General features: G+C 53.0%; 1 protein-coding gene across 1 annotated transcript in view; it reads right to left on the bottom strand.

Moving 5' to 3' along the window:
- The window catches only part of SLC24A3 (solute carrier family 24 member 3), a 445,825-nt gene extending 437,834 nt beyond the window's left edge, over positions 1-7,991 (bottom strand). Inside the window, exon 1 of the mRNA XM_025001037.2 lies at positions 7,506-7,991. Within this exon, the coding sequence (XP_024856805.1) occupies positions 7,506-7,959 (454 nt within the window). The 5' untranslated portion in view covers positions 7,960-7,991. The remainder of the gene's footprint in view (positions 1-7,505) is intronic.
- Positions 7,992-12,065: the final 4,074 nt, after the last annotated feature.

Below are 12,065 nucleotides of genomic sequence, written 5' to 3'. Positions count from 1 at the left end.
AAAATGACTTCTGCCAAGGCCAAACAAGCAGAAGCACACAGGGGAAAAGGAAAAGGAAAATACAAAGTTGCAACATGAAATTCCCTGGAAGTAGGTCAGGTGATGAGCTTACTTTATTTGTTCACCCTCTCAGAAAAGAAGCGTGATTGACAAACAAGCATGCTGGCTGGATCTCATGATTTAAATCCCCAAGTTGTAGGGGCTTCCCTGGTGACTCAGTGGTAAAGAATTAACCTGCCAATGCAGGAGACACAGCTTCCATCCCCAGTCCGAGAAGATCCCACATGCCATGGAGCAACTAAGCCCGTGTGCCACAACTACTGAACCTCTGGCTCTAGAGCCCGGGAGCAACTACTGAAGCCCTCGAGTCCCAGAGCCTGTGCACTGCAGCTAGAGAGTAGCCCCCAACGGCCGCAACTAGAGAAAAGCCTGCAGAGTGACGAAGAACCAGCACAACCAAAAATAAATAAGTAAAATAAATTTCAATTAGCAACCTGGATGGGTTTGGGCATGCTCCAGAAGGAACAGGGGCCTCTCCCCTGTTCCCCTGAACTCTCACCTAATCCCTGCACTCTGGAGTTCCCAGGGTCAGGACCAACCTGTTCCGTGGTCACAGATGGGTCCAGACAAGTTGCATTTCTATCCACGTCTCAAATACTTTGTATTGCCATTCTCATCCTACCTCCCCACTTTCCCGCACATCGATCTCATTAAAAGGCAGAGGCATCACAGGAGGTCTATGCCTAGCACCCTGTCAGTCTGCTGCAGTCTCCCCCCATCCTGGGCACCGTGGCACATCCTCACTTGCCATAAACGAGAGAAGCAGTCTCCCCTGCATCTTTGGCAACACTTTGTTTTCATTTTTGCTGGTCTGATACTATAAAATGGTAACTCGTCATTTTACAATTTAGCTTCTCCTGTTACTATCAAGGCTGAGGATTTTTACTTGTGTCAACAGGCCATTTGCAAATGTTTTTGCTTGCTTGTTTGTTTTATGAACTGCCTTCCAGCTTCTTTTACCCATTTTCTGTACATTTGTGGTTTTGTCCTTTCTTCACCAGCCCTAACGCCTTTATTTTCCAGGTTCCAGCATCTCCCACCCTGGACCAAGACCTCCTCCACATCATGCTGTATTTCTCATTTGTCTCTCAAAATTCTTGAAAATCAGTTGTTCAATGTGTCTCTTCCCACAAAAGTCAGAGCATCATGAGGATATCGTGGGTATCCATCTCAGACACGGCTATCAGCGCAACAATGAGCAAAAACCTGCCACACATTTCCAGAAAGAAGCAACGAAGATCCCTATGTTTTACACCAGTTGGGTCCAGGCAGAAACTCACTCAAGGGATACTGTTGAAGGGAGTTTCATAAGGGACCATTTACAGAGGTGGGAGCAAGGTTGGGAAGACCAGGGAGGTGAGTGAAGTCCCTAGGACTTGCAACAATGAAAAGCATCACCCAGCCCAGGGATGAGGATGAAGAGAGAACAGGTGTAGACAGACAGGGACCTCACAGCAGGAGGGAGACTGGGAGATGCCATCCAAATCTGAAACATCACAACTCCATGATTCGAACTGCCCGAATGGTGCCCATCACCGCTTCATGCATAGAAAATCTCCTTCCACTGAATCCTCAATACTTAATTCTCAGATGGCACAAAATGGGACCACGTGTAACACCCCTGAAAATGAGAAAATAAAACCATTGCCAAATAAGCTCTACAGAAACTGAACACTGGAAGAGGCCAGAAAAACTCGAATTCCCTTCCTGGCAGGACTACCCATTTGCCCTGCGACTTCAGGGACATTTTCTGAACCCTCGCAGACCCCGGTTCCTCCAGGATAAACGTCTGTGTCCTTTTATTCCCCCCTCCAAAACTATTCTGCTCAAGAAACAGAAATCTTCTGAAGGAAAAAGAGAGTTGCCAAAAGCCTATCCTATCAGCCAACTTCCACCAGACCTTGGAATCCTCCGCAAATGGCTGGTTTTGCAATTCTTTGGGCTTTGCCAACCCTCCAGGGTAAAAAAAAAAAAAATCTTCCCACAAGGATTCAAGACTCACAAGAGGAGGAAATCTTTGAGAAAAATCTGGGTTGATGAGCAGCTAAGAAAAGCCAGGAGGAAGGAGACACATCTATATATGTTTAGGCAGAAAATAGAAAAGGTTGAAAAGGAATGTTTTTCTAAAATACTGCTTCTATGAAAGCAACCTTCTGTTACTCCTTCACTCCCCAGTCGACTGGAAAAGACAGAGTGGCTCCTGCTTTCCATTTGTGTCCTCTGAGGCCGGGGCTATGCAGCTCTGATGCGGGCGGCTTCAGTTCAAGTCCTGCCACTGAATGAAGTGCCTCTGATGGAGGCACCCACCTTTCTCAGGTCAGGGTGAGTCTATGCAAAATAGGTAACAACATCAAATTTGCTGGGTTGAAGGCAGAATTAGAAATCATGAAAACTAGTGTGTGCCTGTAAGCTGGGCTCTGACATACAATCGCTGGGTTTCATCACAGGCACTGTCGCTCAGACATCGAAACAGCCTCCACACCGAACAAATGCCTTTTGAGCATCTACTCTGGGTAGGGTGACGGGGTGACAAAGGTGAGAAAAGTTCACAGGGCCCCTGACCTCCTGGGAACTTAGACTCTGGTGAAAAGGAGATGTCATAACGAATACATAATCAAGTCATAACGAAATATATAATTGCCAACTGCAGGACTGCTACAAAGGGAAGACAGAGTGTGTTCAGAGAGCAAACTGGGGATCCAGTCTGGCCAGGAAGGTCTTGGTCACGGAAGTGAAGGGTGGAGGATAAACTGTAGGGTGGTGACAATGTGGCCTGCATGTGCTATGGGTCTGGGGTCGGGTCTACGGAGCAGAAGAAAGGCCTGCCTGGCCAGGGGAGAGGGAAGATAGAGTTTGATGAGAGTCCAGCCAGCCTCGACCCCTGGGAATCTACAGGAGGGACTGAAAGGTCATGATCAGGGCCCTCCAAGGGATAGGAAGCCACAAAGCTCTGCCACTGAAATGTGAAGCTCAAGTCCCACTGCGGCCACTCTTCACATACCATCTCTGGACCCCCAACCAGGAAGACGAGCAGCGGTGTTACCATGATTGGGTGATCTATCAATAGAAATTGTAAACACACTCATACAGATACACACACATATGCACACATATATACATCCATCCATACATACACACATATGCATACACATATAACATATAGACACATATATACATACTTGTGCATATATGCATACACCCATATATACACATTTATACATATACACATGCACGTACACACAGACGTGCACACCTATACGTACATACACACACGTATACATGGGATTCCCAGGTGGTGCTAGTGGTAAAGAGCACACCTGCCGATACAGGAGACATAGAGACGTGGGTTTGATCACTGGGTCGGGAAGATTCCCTGGAGGAGGGCATGGCAACCCACTCCAGTATTCTTGCCTGGAGAATCCCATGGACAGAGGAGTCTGGTGGGCTATAGTCCATAAGGTTGCAGAGTCAGACACAACTAAAACAAATCAGCATGCATGCACACACACATAAATACATACACACATACTCATATAAACATACACACACATATACATACTCATGCACATACATAAACACACAAATACATAGACACATACACACATATACATATACACTGCACACACATATACCACACTACACATATATACATAATCACACACATATATACACACATGTATGTATGCATGTGTGTACATGTACACATGTATATATTATCTGCCTTTACCATCTTGGGAAATATATACAATCACTCCTAAGTCATCATCCCTTTGGATCCTGTTTTTTCCCAAAGACAACCACAACAGCATCTTCCATCACACATGCCCACTTTTCTATATGTCCTGACACTCCTCCGTTGAGTAAGTGGTTGCATCTATGTCCCCTCTCTGTGACTGCGGGTTGACATCTGTCACTTCCTTGATCAACAGAAAGCAGTGGCAGTGGTACACACGACACCTGAGGCTGACACATAAAAAGGCCAGACACATCCACCTTGTTGTCCTGGAGCCCAGCTGCCATGTTCTGGGGAAGCTCAGACAAAGGCACATGGAGAGGCCACATGTAGATATCCGGGGTGACAGCCCAGCTGAGGGCCCAGCCAACAGCTGGCATCAACACCACACATGGGAGTGATGCTGCTTCCAGACGACTTAGGCCCGGCTGTCAGGGCACCCAGTCCTTGAATGTCTCCACCTGAGACCCCGACACAGCCAAGCAGAGGCCGGTCCTCCCCACCAGGCCCTCCCTAAGTCACTGCCACAAAGAATCCTCAAGTAAGAACATAAAGGAGTCTTTTCACACCATTATTTTGGAGTGATCTCTTATGCGGCAACAGTAACCAAGCCAAAGAGTAGCTCCAAGTTTACACATATGTATAATTTTCCTTAATCACCATTCACCACCCTACGAATCTCAAGAGAGAGGATGTCTTCAACCACTCCCTCCAAAGGACCTCTGGACTTTGTCCACACCACTTTTGGAAAAGGAGGACCAGGTTCCTGACTCCAAATAAAAATTAAACACTTTTAAATCACTCAAAACACACAAAGTAATCCATTCAGACTGCAAAAAAAATAGAAAGAAAAAGAAAATCCGCCTTAGCAAATTGGCTGTGAAAACATCAAAATGAGATCTTCATCAGCAACAAGTAAATAGGGCAACTTGGGCTTTCCTTCTGCACTGGAGGCTCAAGCGTCTGCAAAGAGTGTGCTCAACTTGAATGTAGCAACGCATAGAAAGGGTACTCGGCCGGGGCCTGGCACTGGAGAACGTGCCAAATTCCAGTTAGCATTATTACTGCTTTTGTTGTTGCGAGAATTAACATTTCCCTTTATTCCAGTGTTAATTCTTCCTGACTTAAGCCTAACAATGCTCCTGTCCCATCTGAGGAGAGAATCTATACTGAGTTTCGTTAGGGGTTCCTAAAAGGGATCTCCGATTCCATACATCAGAAACGTTATTTATATAATACACCTGCTGTACACCTCTATTTTGGTTTGGTAAAAGAACTGTCCTTTTTATTGGAAAAAAAAGAAAAATCAACGTGTGTTAGAAAACAGGCTTCTGAGAAGTTACACTTAATCACTGCATGGTTTTCAAGGTAAATAAACAGAAGCATCACCTTTGATCATTATGAAGGTACCACTCCCCACGTGGTTATATAAATATTACAAGCTGCCCCAGAGAGTGGCACAAACGCCGGGGGACAGAGATGGGATCAAAGAGCCAGGTCACCTCGGGTTCATCTCTTCCTCTGTTCCTCAACTGCTGTGTGACTGTAAGTGAATCGCTTGGCCTCTCCAAGTCAGAGTGTCTTCAAAACTAGGCTACATTCCAAACTTTTTATTCATACTGAAAGGACCCTCAAGCAGAGGAGCTCCTAAGTTAGTAAAAGTCACTATTCAGATGGTTAGGTATGCTGAATGGCAATCCCTTAAGCAAAATAATCACTTGCAGATTCACACATGTTAATTAGTATCTTAAAAATTATTTCAAAAAACCTGGGCCTTGAGCAATCTTGCTGCGCACCATGTAATGAAATTATCATTATCTAGTGGAAGAAAAGGTGATTTGAGACAGAATTACAACTTGCATGACATCCAGGGGGCTCAATGGCACATGCTCCCCTCCCATTGACATGTCACTGTTATCTTAAGATGCTGGGGTAGGGGTCTTCTCAGGCCCCATATTTATGGGAGGGGGTGTAGAGGAGGTGAAAAGGCAGGAGAGAGACTAATCAGGGGAAGGATGGAAGATAGGGCTGTACACTGGACCCAAATCTGAGTCCCTAGCAGGGACACTTCTGTCCATCCTCAAATGACATCTAGTCACCTAGCTTCAAGTCTGCAGAGTGTCTGACACCCACTTCCTCCGAACATCCCAGCTTTCCTCGGGCCCAGGAAGCTCCCTGCCACTGATGGACTTAACCATCTGGGTCACATTCCCCACTGAGAAAAAAATGTCTTTTGTAGCCTGGAAAGTGGTAGGAAGTCTATGGCCTGAGAGCCCTGACCTGTAGGAAGATGGCGGGTGTGTAACTGACTTGAAACGGCCCTTTCCATAGTATGGACTGGCTTTACACTTGTCAAAGCTGCGATGATGAAAAGGGGGTTAATGAAAACCCTCCTCCTGAGACAAGGCCAGGAACTGCTTCTGGCAGATCAGACTCTGCCCTTGGAGAGTCCAGCCTCCCTCACTGGGCACCGTCCACTTTCGGATGTCAGTCCCCATGGCCAGACAGTCTAGGTTCCTGGAGAAACGCAGAGAACCAGGAGTCTCGAGGGCTCCACTGAGGACCTGGACGGACTCTCTCCTATTACCATATATGCTGAAGTCTGCTAAGACCTGAACCAAGACCCACCATCCACTTTCCCCACCAGGCAGGAGCACAATCAATTGGGGAAGGTCCCTTTTTTAACTGATTGTACCCTTAAGTATATTTGAGCATCACTATCCAAATGCCTTCCTTCTGCACTTCATAACCCCTTGTATTGGAGCTCCGTGGATCTTAACATCAAAGCATGTATCTGCCACTGTTTTCCCTCCAGAGCATTTCCGTATCTGTTTTCCCACCAAGCGCGCCACTGGAGGAGCCGGGATAGAAAACCGCTTTACAAGAGCTATTCTTCCAAGCCTTTCCTCCGTTTCTCTGACAGCTGCACACCCAGGGTCCAAACTCTTGCCCGTGAACAACTGTGCTGAGCACAATTCTTCAGCAGGTCTATTTCAGCTCAAGAAAGGCCGAGGGCAAAAATAAGACAGAAGTTGTGTGCCGGGAGGGCGCACCGCAGGGCACCCTGAAAGTAAGGTACAGACCATCGGCGGTCCCGTCTAACGGCTTCATCACGCGTTGCAAGTCTGCAAAAGGGATCCGTGTTCCCAGCGAGGGACCAGTGGAGGAGAACCAGTCGCAAAATCTAGCCGGGGCGCGGGGCGGGGGCAGCACTTTTTTCCTATCATTAGTTCCCGGGCACCTGTTCTAGAAAGAGGGGGATGGAGCTTCCGAAGAAACAGGCAGTCCACCCCGCCTGTTCTGTTCGGAGCACTAACTGTGTTCACGGGTCAACCAGCCCTCTCCCTGCCCTCCCTCCACAGGCCAAGGAGTTGCACAGGTGGTCACGCGCGCAGGGGCCGAAGCTCACCAGGACAACTTCACTACTGCCCACGGGGGACCTGTTTAGGGGTTACAGTCCCCACTGCTGCCTCCCTCAGTCCCTCCAGCTCGTGGCAGGAAGCGGGGCAGAGCCGGGAGGCACAGGTGACGGTTCCCAGGGCAGCCAGGCGCCCAGCGTGCCAGCCACGGTCCTACCCGCGCCCCGCGCCCGCGCGCACGGTCCTCGCCTCCCGGGCCCCTCCGCCCGGGGCAGGGGGCGTCCCCAGGCCTGGACGCCCTGCGCCGCCGCCAGAGCCGCAGCGCCCACTCGGGGCGAGCGGCTAGCACTCACCGTCGTGGTCCCGCATGCTCGACAGCGACCAGAGCAGCAGCGCCACCAGGGCCAGGAAGCAGACCTGGCTCAGAAGAAGGTCCCTCCGGCAGCTCCGGCGGCGCTCACGCTCCTCCAGGTCGGGCGACGGCATCCTCTCCGCGCGGCAGGGCAGCGGCCCCGGCGGGGTCCCCGGCGGGCGGCGGCCGCTCAGATCGCGGGCGGCCGCAGCGCGGCTGGTGGCGGGAGGCAGCTCCGCGCGCGGCGGCGGCGCGTCCTCGCTGCGCTCCCGCCCGGCGGCCGCCGCCGCCGCCTCTCCTTCCTCCTGGCGGCCGCCGCGGTTCTCCCGATCTCCGTCCTCGTCGTCGCTCAGTCCCTCCTCCTCGTCGTCGTCGTCGTCGTCGTCGTCGTCGTCGCCGCCGGCCCGCGCCGCCGCCTCCGGGCGCTCGGGGTCCCCGTCCTCCTCGCGCGCCATGGCTCCCACGCTCGGCGTCCGCGCTCGGCCTCGGGCGGCGGCGCGGCGGGGGCGGCGGGGGCGGCCGGGAGGCGGGGGCGGCGGCGGCCGAGGAGGAGGAGCGGGGAGGACCGGCGGGAGGAGGGCCCGCCGCGGGCCAACTCGGCCGGCGGGCGAGGCCACCCGGGGCTGCTCCGGCCTCGCCGGCGGCGGGGAGCGCGTCGCAGGGCCGTCCGCCTACTCCATGGTCCGCGCGCGGGGCCGGGGCCGAGCCGGGGCCGGGGCCGGGCCGAGCGCGCCCGGGAGCTCGGGGCGAGGCGGGAGGCGGCAGCCGGCGGCGGCGCGGCGGCTCGGGCGCGGGCGCGGGCTGGGGGCAGCGGCGGGGACGCGGCGGCGCTGGCCAGCCCGGCGGAGAGGGGGCGCGTGGGGAGGAGACTGAGCCGGGGAGGGAGCCCCGCGCGCGGTCCTGCGCTCGTGCCGGCGCGGGAGGGCCCCCTCTCGGGACACACGCGCCGCCGAAAGGCTGATCTCCGGGGGGAAAAGGGTTCGCCCGAAACTTTTTGAGGAGCGGAGGGTCTCTCCCGCCCCCTCCCCGCCCTGTGCCGGGAGAGGGGCGCCGCAAGTGCGCTTGGCTGCGCGCGCCGGGCCGCCGGGCTCGCTTCCTCCCGCGGGCCTCCTGGGTTTCCCTCCGCCCCTTGTGGGGATCCCCGTGCGCGCCCGGCTCCGGACCTGAAACAGGACTCCCCGAGGCTCTTTGGTTCGCTGGGGGTGTCCTGGCTCCCCCCTCTGGCCCGGGCTCACACTTCACTCGGAATAGTCCTGTACCAAGCCTCCAGGCTGTGGCCGAGGGAAGAGGGTCAGGGCGGCGCGAGGGCCCCCGGCCAACCCCGGGACGAGGCTCCTGACCTTCCTGTCGCCGAGAGCAGTCAGGCTGCCCCCAGTCCTGCGGTCAGGGCCCTAATCCTCGCACTCCCCAGCCTCCACTTGTGCTCCAGCCCTCACCTGCAGCGTTGCAGAAGATGTCCTTTAGAGAGGACACCCGGTGGTCTCAGGTACACCCACCCTCCCTCCTGGGGTTTCCAGCTTCCCCAGTGCCCGGTGCCTCCCTTGAGCTGAGGCTAGGATGGCGGATCTAGCCCCAGAAGGAGATGCCTCTATGGTGGGGCTGAAAACAGAAGTGAAGTGAAATGAAAGTCGCTCAGTCGTGTCCGACTCTTTGCGACTCCATGGACAACGCAGTCCCTGGAATTCTCCTGGCCAGTATACTGAAGTGGGTAGCCTTTCCCTTCTCCAGGGGATCTTCCCAACCCAGGGATTGAGCCCAGGTCTCCCGCATTGCAGACGGATTCTTTACCAGCTGAGCCACAAGGGAAAACAAAAGAGTTTGTTCAAAAAATGATCACTAGAACCCAGGTGTTGGTCTAGGTGACTGTCTCTACAGAGTCCGGTCATTTCAGGGAATCCAGCTGCAAACATCTATGGAGGTGAGAAGGAAGGAGAGACCTCTGTGTGGGTTTCTCACTCCTAGGTCTGGGAGGATCCACAGAGCCCAAGGGTGACCCCACCTATGGGTGACCTCCTAGCCCAAGCTCCCCAGATGACCCCGCCTCAGCATCGGGGAACAGCAGGTCATGGCCAAGGACAAAACAGACCTTCCTAGGTGGCTTCCTCACCACAGAGAGATCATCTCACCCAGCATGCCTGAGAGCTCTTGCTTCCTGGGCGTATCATTCCTTTAGTCCTTTCTCAGCCTGGCGTCTCCCCAGAAGCACCTCCCCTACCCTGCCCTTGTTGACCCTTCTGCTCCTGTTGGTTACCAGCTACCAACCCTGGTACGAGGATTTAAACCCTGGAAGTCCCTGGGGAAGGGGAGGCGCTCCAGTCTCATCACCTTGATCAACATTCAGAAGAAAGTTTAGGAGCTCAGAAAACTGTCCTTTATTCAACTAACCAGGAAAGACACTCGCTTTTTCTCATGTAAATAGGAAAAATAAAAGTGAGAGAGGGAATCTGGAACTAATTGGGTTAGGGAATGAGCCACAGGCACAAGGAATTGAGTAATATGGGGGTGGGAGAGGTGTCAGGAAGAGAGCAGGAGGGCAGAGGGGAGGAACTAAGAGTTGGCAATGCCCTGGAAGTGCCCTGGGCACGTGCAGGGAATGAAAGAGCAGAAGCCAGGTGGGGAAAGAGAGGGGAGGGAGACAGAGATGGAGAATCCTTCTTAGGCATGCTGAAGTGATTTTTTTTTTTTTAGTTCATCTTCATTTCAACAGATTTCACAGCAAAGTGGGTATAGCAGAGACAAAGACCCCTGAGAAGCCCAAAGAAGGATGGGTGCTCCCAGTCCCTAGCCTGACAGCACCTGCCGTCAAGGGCTCCCATCCCAAGCAGGGGTGGCTCCTCAGCCGGAAGAAAGTTTCCTTCTAGGGTCAGGAAAGCCCCCTACCCTCCCTCCAGCGGGCACCCTTTGGGACTGGGAGTTGGGGTGGGAGAGCAGGTTCTCACATCCTCTGCCAACCCCGGAGAAAGGAGACAGATCCCGGTGGACTCTTCCCACCTGTGTTTGTCGTACCTGCCCTCTCCCAGTCTTCAGAAGCTCCCCCCAAGAAACTGGATTTTGGAAGGAGCCGGAACTAACTTATGTGCTATTTATCTTTCACCATCAGGATCCTCGTCAATCCCGAGGCAGCTTTCGCCTTTTATTTCTTAATCTGTTTGCATTTGATCTCACATTTTATGCAAAGAGCCTCGGGGAGAAAATCCCAGGCCCTGATACAGTCGTCTGAGAATTCGCTTGCTTGGAAAGAGAAGCATCACCCCAAGATGTGCCAGGGCCTGCACCCTTCCAGGAGCAAGACAGGCGTGGGTACGAGGCCCCTACACAGCCTGGCAGCCTGGGCTGGGTGGTGGTGTCACCATCCATGCCCTCTTTTTAACCTCCAAAAGCATTCCACGCAAAGACTTTGGACTGGATATGAGGGCGCAGAAGTGGTTCATCTTTCTCACAGATCTGCCTCGATCACAAAGGACCACGTGCACAAACATCAGCCCAGAAGCAAGGCCCGGCCACCAGGGTCTTCTGTGTCCCCCGGCCTCGCTCCCAGGCTCCAGGCGCTCTCTAGCCCACAGTGCCCACACCTGATAGACCTGTTTCCACAACAAAGCAGGGTTGCGTCTCCATAACACCAGACAGTGCCAGTTGTCAGACAAGCCACCGGCGAGAGATGGGAGGAAGAGGGTGGGGGAGGAAAGGAGAAAATCAGAGGAGCCACTTGCTGGGTGAGGTGACAAGTCAGCCTTCTGGGCATGACTGGCTCTTACCCAGGGAGGCGAGGCCTGAGCAAAGAGAGGGAAGACACTGGGCGTTCACAGAACACCTTCAACACTCTAAGGCCATGTGCTGGTGGATGGCGGGGAGTAGGGGAGCGACTTGTGCATAGGGGAGCCTGGGACAGCCCTTGGACATGACACCTGTCCACACCAGGCTAGACACAGACTCCCAGGCCTCCGGTCTCGGGACAGGTCTGGTCAACCACGACCCTGGCCGAACAGACCAGCTGCGCTTCACCTCTAGACATGTCGCCTGCACATCGGGCACTCAGAGGCCAACAAAACCCCAGCGTCTCCAAAGAAGGTCTGACTGCTGATCCCCTCCTCGTTCTTGTCCAATGCCTTCATCAAAAGGCTGGTAAACCTGTTCCTTTAGATGCTTCCTGGGGTGTCGGCACTTCAAAGAGCACAGAATCATCACTCCTGGACAAGTGTGAGTCCACGCTGCAGGTCAGGAGGCTGTGGGAAGGCCCTGTCCACAATCTGGGGCTCGCAGGACTTGAAGCATTCAGTTAGAAATGAACTTAAAAGAAGCTGCTTGTTCTATTTATTTATTTTTTCTTTTTTTAAAGTTTTTATGGGAGTATCCTTGATTTACCATGTTGTGTTAGTTTCAGGTGTGCAGCAATCGGTTATTTTACAATTGTTTCCCATTTTTGTACTCTTTTTCAGGCCAATGGTCAGTGTTTGTTGGGTGCTTTTGACTCACTTCATGGATGTGACTGTAGTTTTTTTTTTTTTCCCCCTACCCGTGGACCAGAGTCATTATCATAGGTGCCCATCATCTTTTTTTAAAT

The sequence above is a fragment of the Bos taurus genome, chromosome 13 (genome assembly GCF_002263795.3).
Source record: "Bos taurus isolate L1 Dominette 01449 registration number 42190680 breed Hereford chromosome 13, ARS-UCD2.0, whole genome shotgun sequence".
Lineage (NCBI taxonomy): Eukaryota > Metazoa > Chordata > Mammalia > Artiodactyla > Bovidae > Bos > Bos taurus.
The sequence above is the reverse complement of the archived record's forward strand: the minus strand, read 5'-3'. Positions and strand labels throughout refer to the sequence as shown.